The sequence below is a fragment of the Babylonia areolata genome, chromosome 1 (genome assembly GCF_041734735.1).
Source record: "Babylonia areolata isolate BAREFJ2019XMU chromosome 1, ASM4173473v1, whole genome shotgun sequence".
Lineage (NCBI taxonomy): Eukaryota > Metazoa > Mollusca > Gastropoda > Neogastropoda > Buccinidae > Babylonia > Babylonia areolata.
The window spans coordinates 41,780,312-41,793,676 of record NC_134876.1 but is presented as its reverse complement, the minus strand read 5'-3'; the positions used below and the strand labels follow the sequence as shown (position 1 = coordinate 41,793,676).

The 13,365-nt window shown below is 42.4% G+C and overlaps 1 protein-coding gene across 1 annotated transcript in view; it reads right to left on the bottom strand.

Annotated features, from left to right (window-relative positions):
* Positions 1-13,365, bottom strand: part of LOC143281760 (sodium-coupled monocarboxylate transporter 1-like) — a 31,779-nt gene that overhangs the window by 11,155 nt on the left and 7,259 nt on the right. The window contains exons 5-9 of the mRNA XM_076587079.1: positions 11,878-11,945; positions 6,810-6,964; positions 4,727-4,867; positions 3,528-3,657; positions 1,243-1,331 (exon numbers count right to left, since the gene is read on the bottom strand). Of these exons, the coding sequence (XP_076443194.1) occupies positions 1,243-1,331; positions 3,528-3,657; positions 4,727-4,867; positions 6,810-6,964; positions 11,878-11,945 (583 nt within the window). The remainder of the gene's footprint in view (positions 1-1,242; positions 1,332-3,527; positions 3,658-4,726; positions 4,868-6,809; positions 6,965-11,877; positions 11,946-13,365) is intronic.

Below are 13,365 nucleotides of genomic sequence, written 5' to 3'. Positions count from 1 at the left end.
CGGAGGTCAGTGACCACAGTCAGCAGTGGCCAGAGGTGGTAAGTGGTCAGTAGTGGTCAGTGATCATCGGTGGTCTCAAAACCGGTAAAAACGTACAAATATTGCACAAGTATAGTGGTCAGCAGTGTTTCCAGACCTGGGGTAACACAGGCCTGGGGTAACATAGACCTGGGGAATAAAGACCAAGGGGAACAAAGAGCCAGAAAACATACATTCGTGGAAACATAGATCTAGGGGAACACAAACCTAGGGGGATATAGACTAGGGGAACTTATACCTGACTGAAAGAAACTTTGGGGGAATACAGACCCTGGGGAACACAAGGCTGACCTCACTAATCTCTTGTACACAAACACACAAACATGCATTATCTTTCTTTCTTTCTTTCGTTTCGTATTCTTTTCAATCGTTTTTATCTTTCTTTCGTTAATTCGTGTGTATACGCATGCAGAAGATCAAATACGCACGTTAAAGATCCTGTAATCCATGTCAGCGTTCGGTGGGTTATGGAAACAAGAACATACCCAGCACGCACAACCCCGAAAACGGAGTACGGCTGCCTATATGGCGGGGTAAATGAACAACACGCTTATACACGTGAATGTTACATGTCTGTATGAGTGTGCGTGTGTGTGTAACCGAAACCTGATTGAATGACACAGGAAACGAATGACGAGCGCCCAAAAGACAGCTGTCAGTCGGCTCTACCCAGGTAGGCAGCCTGTTGTGCAAATGACTCCGTGTTCGTGAAGCGATTTGCGTCTGGTCTCCGACTGAGGATAGGCCCTAAATAAGTAGTCATATCATTATCAATTCATTCCTTTCTTCTTTTCCCTTATTTCGTTTTTAATTGTTCTTCGTCTGCCATTTTTCTTTTCTTGCTTAAATTCCCTTTATTTCTTTTTTTTTTTCTTTCTGTCCTTACTTCATTTCTCAATTTCGTATTTCATCGCTTTCTTTTTTACTTATTCTTTCTTTCGTTCCCTATTTCTTCATAATTTTATTTCTTATTCCTTCTTGACTTCCTTTCTTCCTCAACATCATCAACACACAGCAAAACAGACGGCGACAATTTGGCGTTTACTGAGTAACGGCTGATTTGTCACCGATAAGCTGATCGGTGACAATGTAGCGGTTAACTGAGCTCCGCTAAATTGTCGCCGGCGACGGAGGCGACAATTTAGCGGCTAACATATCTTCCTACAGTAAACATATTCAGATGTTAACACCGTGAATGCTCACCTGAGGGTACCACAGAAGAGACTGGCCGTAACCAGCCCTGGTAATCCTGTAACGTCCCCCATCGCGTCCATCACAAACAGGGGTAACAACTGAACGTAAAAGAACGAACACACACACAAAAAAAGAAATCATTAAAAGAGAAAGGTCAATGCATCCAGACAACGCATATGCTATGATCATACGAATACAAAGACATCTGCAGAGAAGCAAAACCTTCATCGCGGTTCACGTGGGATTCCTAGTGATTAAAAAAAGAAAGAAAAAAAAAAAAAAAAAAAGCCACACACACACACACACACACACACACACATTATGGCATTAGGATTAGGTGTCCGGAAAATTCAACAGGAGTGCTTCTCTGTAGCCATGTGGTTTTGCTACTTTCTTGACATCATGATTATACGCATTCTTTTGCTGAGCATAACAGACGATTATTCCAGGAGCAAAGAATCAGTGACAAAAACCGATCTGTCTTCCATTTTCAGGAATAATATACACAATAATCGTTCCACACAAGTCCAGTGCTTAAAAAAAAAATATATTGTACTTATATAGCGCTGAATCTTGTGCAGAAACAAATCAAAGAGCTTTTGCACCATTCATTCGCACGCATGACAAAATACCACAAAAAGCAACAACAAAAAACGTTGTTTTTTTTTAACCAGTATAGTGCCTATAAGATGTCAGCTGACGTCCTACAAAAGGTATTGCCAAAGTGCCTATAAGACGTCTACTGACGTCCTGCATATGTTCTGATTTTTTCTTCATTGGAGTTTGGTTCAATTCACATAAACAGACTCTGAACAGTTAGTTTGATGTGTCTGGATTATAAAAATACTACTTAAATGAACTTGCACCAGGTAGAAGACCTCTTTCTACTCAATAACAATTTGCTAACTGACCACGTGATACACGCGTGGAAAAGGGGGTTGCATCATGTGCAAACAAATGCATTGGAAACTGTGTCCAGTAAAGCAAATAGTCATAGTCAGCAGATATACACAGTTCTGAAAGCTCTGCTTGTGCTTTTGGGAAGCGTGTCCTCACATTTCAAAGCAGACAGAAGGCAATCGACAACCGCCAATGCCCCACGATTTTCACGAAACGCAGTGCTGAACTTGCACTGGCCGTGAAACACGTGCTTCTTGTTTTTAACGCTTTTTTTTTTCGCTGACTCAGAGGGATGACTTGTTTGAAGAGGTGTCAAGCTGGCTGCACAGCAGACACTTTAATCGGCCCACGTGCAACTTGACAGGAGTGAAAGTCGTCAAAAAACTTCACCCTCTCACTCGCAAACGCTCTTTGTTGTAACAAAGCTTGGCATTTCAGTTTCTGGGACTGTCATTGACCCTTTACGCTGACGTTGCTCACTTTTGTCATTATTGGGACAGTGATTTACTTACATGTCTGCAAGAGCTGTGATTTGTTTTCATAAGCTTATAGCCTGTTCTAATTTCTTCTGCAGGTATAATCTGACAATAGGCTTGCTATTTCTAGATATTTTTTGTTTCTTTTCTTTAAGGATGTCTTTATGTAGAGGTGGAAATAGATTTTTTTGTTGCACAAAAATTATAATCTTGATTTTGCATGCCTGAACAGTTACCTACAGTCAACCTAATTGGGAAAAAAGCCCAGAGGCTGAATCTACACTCATTTTCCTTCTCAAAAACGTTTACTTTCTTTTTGCATTGCGCATGGCTTTTGTGCCAGAATTTTTTGTGATTTATTACCCCCGAAGCCTCAAAATTCCCTGGCAAGGGGTGAGCACTTTTTTTTTTTTTTTTTTACAAAATTCTCTGGCACTGAACATATACACTACTGAAGTCACTAACTGTATTTGGAAAAAAAAAAAAAAATCTGAGCCTGTTCAAACCATTCTTCACCACTTCACCATGAATGCCAAAAATGGACACTCTCTGTTGGGATCCGTGAAAAAGTCCAAATTTAAATTAGAATATCGTGTTTTCACGAAATGTTGATGCGATCCATATCCTAACATGCGTAAAAGGAATGGAAAAACTAATAGTCTTAATTTATCAAGAGAAGAGAAATGATAATATACAGCGCGGTATAATGCAATACAATAAACAAACATCATGGACAACTGAAACAGGGTTAATACATGGATCCTCTTTGGGGATGATTAAAAAAATTGAAAAAAAAGAAGAAGAAAAAACAAAACAAAATAACAGCAATAGTACCTGAAATGTACCTGATTACAGACCTACATGCACGTTCTTCGTATTTGGCTCGAACACATTACAGGCTGGAAGAAAAGAACCAACCTGATCTTCTTTTGTGATGATTCCGGCAGAGACTGGGTCACAGTCACTGTAGAAAGCGTACATGATCACCCCGACCAGGCAGCCAAGGTAGAGGATGATCCACAGACCAGGGGCATTCAGCCACAGAGCTCTGCCATCAACAGGAAGAGCTGAAGCGATTTCCATGTTGCAGTGATATCACAACGTCGCTTCTAGCGTTAACCCTATTTAGCTAAAAAGTCTTATTTATGTAATCCGAACATCTGACCAGTTACAGTTGTGATTTCTATGTTGCAGAAACATTGCATCGCTTGCAATGCCCACGCCATTTAGCTACAAAGTTCTATCCATTTAAACCGACATTTGCAGCAATGCACAATCTGACTAGTTGGTGTCAAAGAAGAACCTTTGAATGAGCTATACAAACGACGGATGAAACAAGAATCAACACAGATCATGAGCGATGACAGCCACATATTATCAAAATACTATTAACTCTTACCTTCAGGGAAACGCTACTGATTTCGCAGACTGAAAACTCTTAGAACCCGCAACAGTTTTATACTTCAGTCAATTAAGTTATTAAACAATTGATCAAACTATTGTTATAATGAGTCTCTCTCTGTGTGTGTGTGTGTGTGTGTGTGTGCGCGCGCGCGCGCGCACGTATGTGTGTACTTGATATTTTGTATTAGATTTTAAGTACTGCTAAATGGCTTGGTTTTAATCGTGTATACATGTCTATGCTTTAGTTTTGTGTGATATTGATTTATATGCTGTGTGTGGCTGTGATCTTTTTATGTGATGCTTGTATCAACTTAGCATTTAAGCATGTTTTCTCTTATATACAAATTTGTGCCGATATTGATTGACTGTGATCAGTTGGTGTTTATGGTTGTGAGGTCCCGCATCAACTTGGCATTTGAACATTTTATTCCTTTTGTGTGTTCAAACCGTACATTGTTTGTGTAGCGTACATCACGCATGAATTTCTCTTATTGAGTTAATAAAGTATTCTGTATCTGTAACTGTAACTGTGATGAAACAAACCCACAGAAACAAACCAAACTGACTGACTTAGCTAACCTAGCAAAAAGAGTGAATAACTGCTTGAACTGCTGATTATAAACAAGCTGACCGACTAAGACAACATTGAAGACAGATTTGAAAGGTGTCTGGATGACTTGCTTTCACCTTTTGTCTCTAGCTATAGGACTTACATCTGGGCGTGCCTGAGGGTGATGCAAGAACAGGCACGCTGGACTATGGCTTGGTTGACGCCATAGGAGGCCACCCAGGTGAAATAGCAACCAAACACAAGGGACCAGAAGGTGTGACGCACGTTGGGCTCAAGGCGAAAGCTGGCAACATGCATTCAGAATGGCATTTTGACACGGTTTAACTGTTGTGATGTTTGCGTCAAGTATTGTGATATGAGACTCCATTATTTAGCTATTGTGATTTTCGATACGTACTTTGAGTGTTAGGTTATGCGCGATATTGTGTGTGTGTGTGTGTGTGTGTGTGTGTGAGTACTTGAATTATAGTTGGTGTTTCATGTCTGTGGAAGGTTATATATAGAAGATGTCATTTTAGTGTTTGAATACATATTTTACATATAATTTTGCACATTCGACAGCGCTATTGAGCACATTTTACTTGGAAGGCCGCTGTGTATATTTCATGATAATAATGATGATAAGCGTTATTGGAAAGATAAGATTTAGACAAAGTGAAGGCTGTGCCAGATATTCCAAAAGTACGACGAAGACGGTTGTGAAGAATATCGTGATCTTTTGTGCCAAAATGCTGCCGAGAGATCGAGCAGATACAGAACTGAGACTTCTTTCTTGTATGCACAAGACAATAATGTGTTAGACATGTGTAAGAGGATTGTCTCGGTACTGTGACTGTCTGTATGCCTGTATGTAGATTGGAACACCCCAAGGGGGTCACTGGATGACAAATTATTGAGAAGATGACGTAATACTACTCTTTCGGGTAATTTTGAAGGAAAGGATAAATTTGTAGTTTTTGCAGGTTTTCTTTGTCGAGACCAAGTTTCTTGAGTAGAGGTGTAACTAGGGCGTGTTTAAAATTTCCAGGAAAAGAGTCTGTAGACAGAGATATGTTTAAGGTCTTTGTGATAACTGGAAGGAGCCCATCCATCTGAGCAAAGTTTAAACAGACTGGCAGGCAGAGAACCCAGTCCATAATATTTAATGATCAAGGAAATCATGGATTGTGTTCTCACAGAAACATTCAAATGCAGTTAATGGGACGCCATTGAAATTATCTAGAGTGAACATCAGGAGCTGAACTGGTGGAGTCTAGTTCACTGCAAATGTCAGGAATTTTATGAACAAAGAATTCACAGATTTTATCAGGAATATCAGCCTGAGAAATTGCTGAAGGGAGAACGGGATATCTAGAGTTATCAAAGAGTTCATTAATAGATTAACATTCAGACAAGCGAGCACAAAAACGCTCACTTTCTTTTTGCATCGACTTGAAGTGATTAAAGAAGGGAGTGTTGCTGGATGAATATTTGGCGGTGAACGGTGAGGTGAACAGATCGCCACCTCTCCACCTCAGCTTCCGTTTGGCATATTTGATATTACCTGTTATCCTTGGGGCTGAAGGACGGCCAGTTACCTATCTGGTACGCACAGGTGCATGGCAATCGAGTATGCCACGTAAAGCCTGACTGAAATTATCCAGAAGGATGCACTCAGGACAGTTATAATTCCAGAAGGAAACATTCTTCAGTGGAAGCCGAATGAGGAATGACGGGAACTTTCAACAAGGTTTGTTCGGCAGCTGCATGTAGCATGAAAACCGCCAAGATTTCCTTCTTGCGTGGGCTGGCTGTGTACGCTGTGCTTGAACCTTGACCTGTGGACATTTTGTTGGTGTTCGAAAGGCTCTTATCGGCCGAACTGTTGGTAGTTTTCGTACATCTAATTTACAAGACAGCAAAATTAGATTTGTGTACACCGGCAAGTATACCTATCAGAATATATCTTTGAAATTGGTACAGGTTTCTATATAATCCAGTCAGACGGATCGCTTTACCGCAGTCGGTTTATTCGCAAAATGACAGAAGTTCCATTTCCCCCCATATATGAGTGAATGACATACTGACAGGGTAGAATATGCTTAGGTGCTCTTCTGTGCAAAGATTTAATCCTTTTAAAATGATTGTTTTTGCACCATTCCAGAATTTGATGCTCAGCTTAAACAGATGAGGGAGAGAGAGAGAGAGAGAGAGACAGAGAGAGGGAGAGAGAGAGAGATAGTCACTCGTCAAAGAGAACGCGTCCCGAGCGGTCCATTTTCTCCCAGGCAGCATTAATGCCGCCAACGTCTGAGGACCCCTGATGGAGAACAGCACCGAGGCCAGCTACCATCATGAACACTTGGAAACAGTCTGTCCACACCACCACCTTCATCCCGCCCTGCCAAGGGACAACACCCACAATGAAAATGATGTGTATTTGTGTATTTAGCCTAACAATACACAAAAAAAAAAAACAAAAAAAAAACAAACAAACAAACAAGAGAAGCAAGGCCTTCAAGACTCACTTGTGATACACACTTTAAAAAAAAGATGAATTAAAGAAATATTAATCAGATTTGATTTTAAAAAAAGTTAAAATCGTTAAAATGTATTCTGTATTTGATATTACAAATATCTGAGTTAAAACAACAACAACAACAAAAAACCAAAGCCAGGAAGAACAACCATGAAGCAGATCTGAACCAAGCATGTCAGGGCGAAAGGAAACAGTCTAACAGACAGTGCTAACTTGCGTCTACAAATGACGTTCAAAAATAATATTAAACCATGGTTTTTTTTTAGCGTGATTAATTGAATACAGTACATGCAGTAGTCGAGGTGGTAAGGCAATTTAAATCATGTTATTTTAGCATTTCTCGGGCATTTAAGATTTTTTTTAAAGTCGTCAGTAAGGAGGACGTTGCCATCGCCTCAAGCACACGGCACAACGAAGTCGTCTTCTCTACATCTGCGGAGATCCGTGTTCGACAGGCTCAGTTACACTCGGAAACTCTGACACGTTCCATTCAATTTCTCTTTTATGTACATTCTAGTTAAATCAGTATTCACTTAAAAATATTCATATGCAGTAAAAACGTCGATGATGTAGTTTGTGTCACTTTGTGTTCTGTCCAGAATTTGTATTTCTTTTCTTTTAATCGCTAACAAGAAAATCGAGGTCATACCGTCTTTTTACTAAGCACAGCCTACATTCCGGCAACTGGGAAGCGGTAATATGGTGTTTACAGATTCCAGAACGAGCCTCAATGATATAAACCATTAATGATCTGGAACTACGGCTTAATTTTGGAGACTTATTATTGGTATAACTGTAAAGGTTTTTTTTCCTCCTATGTTTCAAGACAAATAATGGTATTGGCAGACAAAGAATTTCCAGAGAAAATGGCAATGTTAGAGTTTACCACGGACACACAGACATACATACACACACAGACAATCAAACACCAGGTTATAACACAGACTCACTTTATTTACACAAGTGAGTAAAAAATGTCGAGATACAAACCCGCTAGAATTACTATTTTACAGAACAGTATAACATCACTCACAACTCACATGCCTCACCCACTTCATCCCCATCCCCAAACCGCACCCACACTCATGCACACATTGACAGACGTTCTGCTTCAGAGGTGCTATATATGTGATGTGGGGGTTGGGGGGGTATGGGGTGCCAGGGTGAGGTAGTACCTCTGACAGGGGAACATGTACTCTTCGGAGTAGTTCGTCTGCATTATTCTCATCTGGCACTCAGCTCTCACCAGTGGCTTCTCGTAGCTGTATGCATGCAGGAGCAGTCGTATCCCAGGCAACAGCTTCAACTCGCCAGTAAAATCTGATGAAACTAGCCAACGGGTCTCAGACCCTTGGTGAGTTTGGGCTTGTGTGCCTCTGCCATTGAAGATTGGATTTGGAGGACTACGCGGAAGAGACCACCACCTGGCAGTCCAACAAGCATAAAGGTGGACCTAGCAAAGCATTGTGGAGCACAAACAGGGCACAACGTGTCACGTCGAACACTGCTGGCCACTGCGTCCTGACTTATCTCCAGCCGTCTCAACTCTGTCTTGCCACTGGATACAGATAGGAAAGGATGGAAGGGTGAGGCTGATGATATACGCAACCGTCCCTCACTTTCATCAAAGTCAAGCGCGAGACTTTCATGTCCTGTGGCGATGGACGAGTGGCAAAGCAGCAGGTGCGGATACACTAAAAGCTGTTGTCACAAACCTGCACACAAACAGCCCAGAGCACTGGGTCGTTCTCCGCTGAAACGAAGCCATAGTGGTGTTCGGCAGCACCCTGTGTGTCTGAGCAACCCTATTTATGAATAGCTCTGCTTACTTCCTCAGAGGAAGGGGCCTCAAACATAGCCTGCTTCAACTTGCCCTGGCAAGCACACCATGGCTGGCGAGGATCCCACTGAGCAGTCGAACTACAAAGATAAAAGAGAGGTGCTCAACTTTAGCACGTGGTACGTGCGGACTCTACTTGATAAAACCAAGGCAGACAGACCAGAGAGATCAGCTCTGGTCGCCAACTAGCCAACTACAAAGTAGACATTGCAGCACTCAGCAAAACACGCCTAGTGGACAAGGGCCAACACACAGAACGTGGTGGGGATACACTTTTTTAGCTGCAGCTCTGAATGTTGAGAGGCAGGTGTCTGATTTGCCATCAGATCCCATCTCACTCGTAAACTTGCCAAGCTTCCAGAGGGCATCAATGATCGCTTCAACTCCCACCTGAAAACAGGAGAAATGCAACCCTGAGCAGTGCATATACCCATAAAATGACCACCGAGACACCAAAGATAATTTCTATGAAGAACTTGATGCCCTTGTAGTAGCTGTCCCACAGTCAGAGAAGCTATATGGGACTTCAAAGACAGAGTGGGGTCAAATTATCAGACCTGGGAATGGATCTTTGGGAAATATGGCACTGGAAGGTGTAAAAGCAATGCCTGCTGCTCCCCAAGAATAGCTCTACACACGATTTTGTCATCATCAACACCCAATTCCGCCTCCCTACCCGTAACAAGACATCCTGGATGCGTCCACGCTCTAGGCACTGGATCTCATCGACTATGTCATACCCAGAAAAAGGGACTGGCAAGACGTTACTGTGAAAAAGACTAAGTGTGGTCCTTACTGCTGGACGGGTCATCGACTCATAGCGTCCATGTTCAAACTTTGCATCATGTCTGTGAGAAAAGAACAGAAAATTGCAGAAAGGTTCAATGTTTCCAAGCTAAACAGCAGCAAGTTTCAGAAGAATTTCTTGATAGCAGGCTACTAGACACACCCAAGGATGACTACATCAGCAAGGAACAGCAGCAGATGGCTTTCAGAGATGCAGTCTACTCTATTGCTCTTGAACACCTCGCATCGACAATGCATAGAAATCAGAACTGGTTTGATGAGAACGATGAGACTTCACCCTCCTGTCCATGGGAAGATCTTGGCTCGCGTCCTGCTTTATCGGCTTTTTTCAATATCTTAATCAAACTCTCCTCCCAGAAAGCCAGCGTGGCTTCCGTGCAAAGCATGGAACTGTCGACATGATATTTGCCATACGTCAATTCCAGGAAAAATGCTAAGGGCCGCACATCGACCTCTTTGTGACCTTCGTCGATCTGACCAAAGCATTTGACACGGTCAGCAGAGATGGCTTGTGGAAGATAACGAAGAAGTTGCTTCCTAGCTAGTTCAACACGACTGTCGGGCAGTTCAATGATGACATGATGGTGGAGCTTTTGGATGATGATGATGAGTCTGAAGCCTTTCCAGTGACGAACGGTGTGAAGCAAGGATGCGTTCTCGCCTCTACACGCCTCATCATGGTCTCTGCTATGCTGGATGTCTTCCGTGGTTGCCAGGATGGTATACAAGTCAGATACAGGACTGAGGATTGGTTATTCAACCTGCAGCAACTGCCGGCCTTTACAAAGGAGACGGTCACCAGAGACTTCTCATTCGCTGACGACTGTACCTTTAACGCCAGCACAAAGTAGAAGATGCAGCGAGAAATGAACTGTTTCTCACACACCTGCAACACCTTTGGTCTTATAATCAGCAGCACCAAAAAAGACCAAAGTTATGTCCACATCCAGAAAGCCTCACCAGAAACCGAATATCTCGGAGAAGGGCTAGATGGTACAGGCAGTTGACAGCTTCACCTACCTGGGTAGTACTTTTTCACGAGTGTTGAACATTGATGCAGAGATCAACAACAGAATTACCAAAGTCAGTGATGCATTTGGGAGACTCCAAAAGAATGTATGGGATCGAAGAGGGCTCATACCCCAAAGCTGAAGGTCTACCAAGCATTGGTACTTACCACCCTTCTCTGTGCCAGTGCGACCCGGACTGTCTATAGCAGATACACTAAACAGCTCAACCACTTCCACTTGATCTACCCCCGAAGACTTCTCCACATACGATGGCAGGACAAAATCCCAGGCACGGAGGTCCTGAAACGGGACAGCACTTCCAGTATCTACAGCTTACTACACAGTGCCCAAGCCAGATGGGCTGGACATGTCGTCAATCAGTCAACTGCCAAATTGCTGTACAGGGCTGAGCCAGAGCAAGTGCTCAGTTGGAGGACAGAAGAAACGTTTCAAAGACTGCCTGAAAATAATGTCTCTCAAAGACCTCATCATCAATCCCAGAAATTGGAGCAAGGTCTGTAAGGGGGCGTGCGCAGCAGAAAACAGACAAACCACAGGAGGCTCTGAGGAAATGCTCCGCGTGCAAGGCACGAGCTACTTCCACTGCAGCGCCTACTCACATACCCCACATGTGAGCGAGATTTTCGGACCTGGTCACCAGTCAGCTCCGGACCCACAGTCAGAGATCCTCCATAAGACACTGAAGTCGTTGTCATCGTTGAATGCAAAGGACGAACATGTAATACACGACCAGATCATCACAATTACGTGATAGGATGGTGTGATTTGAAAGGATAATGCGTGTGTTTATGTGCACAATGAATGCCAAGTCTACCAAATTGGACAGAATTCTTCAGCAATCAACAATTTTTTTCAAAGTCATGCATCACATACATAACGATTTTCAAACACACGCCTCACCCCCGAAATTCGCACACGCATCACCATCCCACCCACTGACTTTCATAATTTTCTTTGTTTTAGCGATACCGTTCCGGTTTCTTGCATTGACGTACTCTGAAGCCTGGACGCAAAGAACTCAATGATTCGTCAACTTTCTCAATAAAGAAAGACAGAAAAGAAAAATAAAGCACAGAGCCAAGGGAAAAGATCTTTACCAGGGCAGTGTAGATGGTGCAGACCGTCGCCACGGCTGCAATGCCACCCCACAGATTGAAGCCCATTACTGTAACACACACACCACACACACACACACACACTATCTGACTTTCTCCTTTTACACGTGCATGCACAAACCCAGATTGTTCACACGCATACACACTATCACAACCACCGCCGCTTCCAGCATCGCGACAAGTACTAAGGCTACAACAATGGCGCACGCACATTGCTATCTGTGCAGGTGCCAAACACATTGCCTGAAAGCGTAATCATGACGTGCTGCGGTGAATGCTGAAGGAAGCTGTGACACCAACAATCCTCTTGTTGACCAGGACGATTCTCACCATGGACGCATGGAGCATACAGACAATAGAGAGTTCCAGATCTTGCTTTTTTCACAACGCGAACAGATTCAGGAACGTGCCAGGTAACGTCAAACAAATGTGCGCACAACGTCACATGTTGCACACGCGCAACATATCTTTCTACACGACGAATCGGGTAACTTTTTTTCTCCGTTTTTTTCGCTCTCTGCATAAGAAAATATGAATCTTATGTGTCACATTTAAGTCACAGGAAGCCTGTTCTGTAATATCTGTTTATACTTTATGAAATGAAAGGTGTTTGAATACTCGAGACCAAAAAATCCGCAAAAAATCAATTGAAAATGCAATACAATTACTGGAAAAACAAAACAACCCCCCCTCCCCCGGCCCCCCTGTGAAAGGCATATATCGATCTGAATAAACTTTTTGTTCACCATCAGAAATGAATGTGTGTCAGATCAGTAGCTGTGCTCTGGAAATAGAACATTCCCACCTGAAGCAGCCCACATCGATCGGCGTTTCATTGCCTCACGATCATGTCCAAAGTTTCAAACTTTCCCTGTCTTGATCATATCTTTCGGGCTTTGACAAATCATAAGTCGGTTGTACAAAACTTGTACGACTCTTGTAAACACTCCACACAAAATACCGACAAGCAGGTAGGATGGTGAACGATAAAAGCTAAAAAACAAAACAAAAACATCGCTTATATATTATAAAGCATGAAAAAAATCATCAAATTTTCTTTGAAATACATACTTATTACTTGATTATACAATGTGTATAAACTGCATAAGTCAATCCATTTTTTTGCACACTGTCAAAAATGTTGCAGAATTGAAATTTTGTGCTGGAATGTGAACATCCTGGCCGATCTTGGGCACATCGGATCGGTTTCACTGTTTAATGTTCTAACAACTGGTATAGAAATACCTGAGGAACTTTCCCCCGTCTTTTCCACTCAGTTACACCTACTTCATAAGGAAAGTACTTATCGCATGCTGAACGGTTCCCACAGAAGATAAGATAAGAATAACTTTATTATCTCCAACTAGATAAATTTGGTCAGGTGTATTATCACAACATAGACAAGTAAACAACATGGGGACCATAACCGTAAAAGTCAACAACAGCTTTCACGAAAATAACGAAGACACA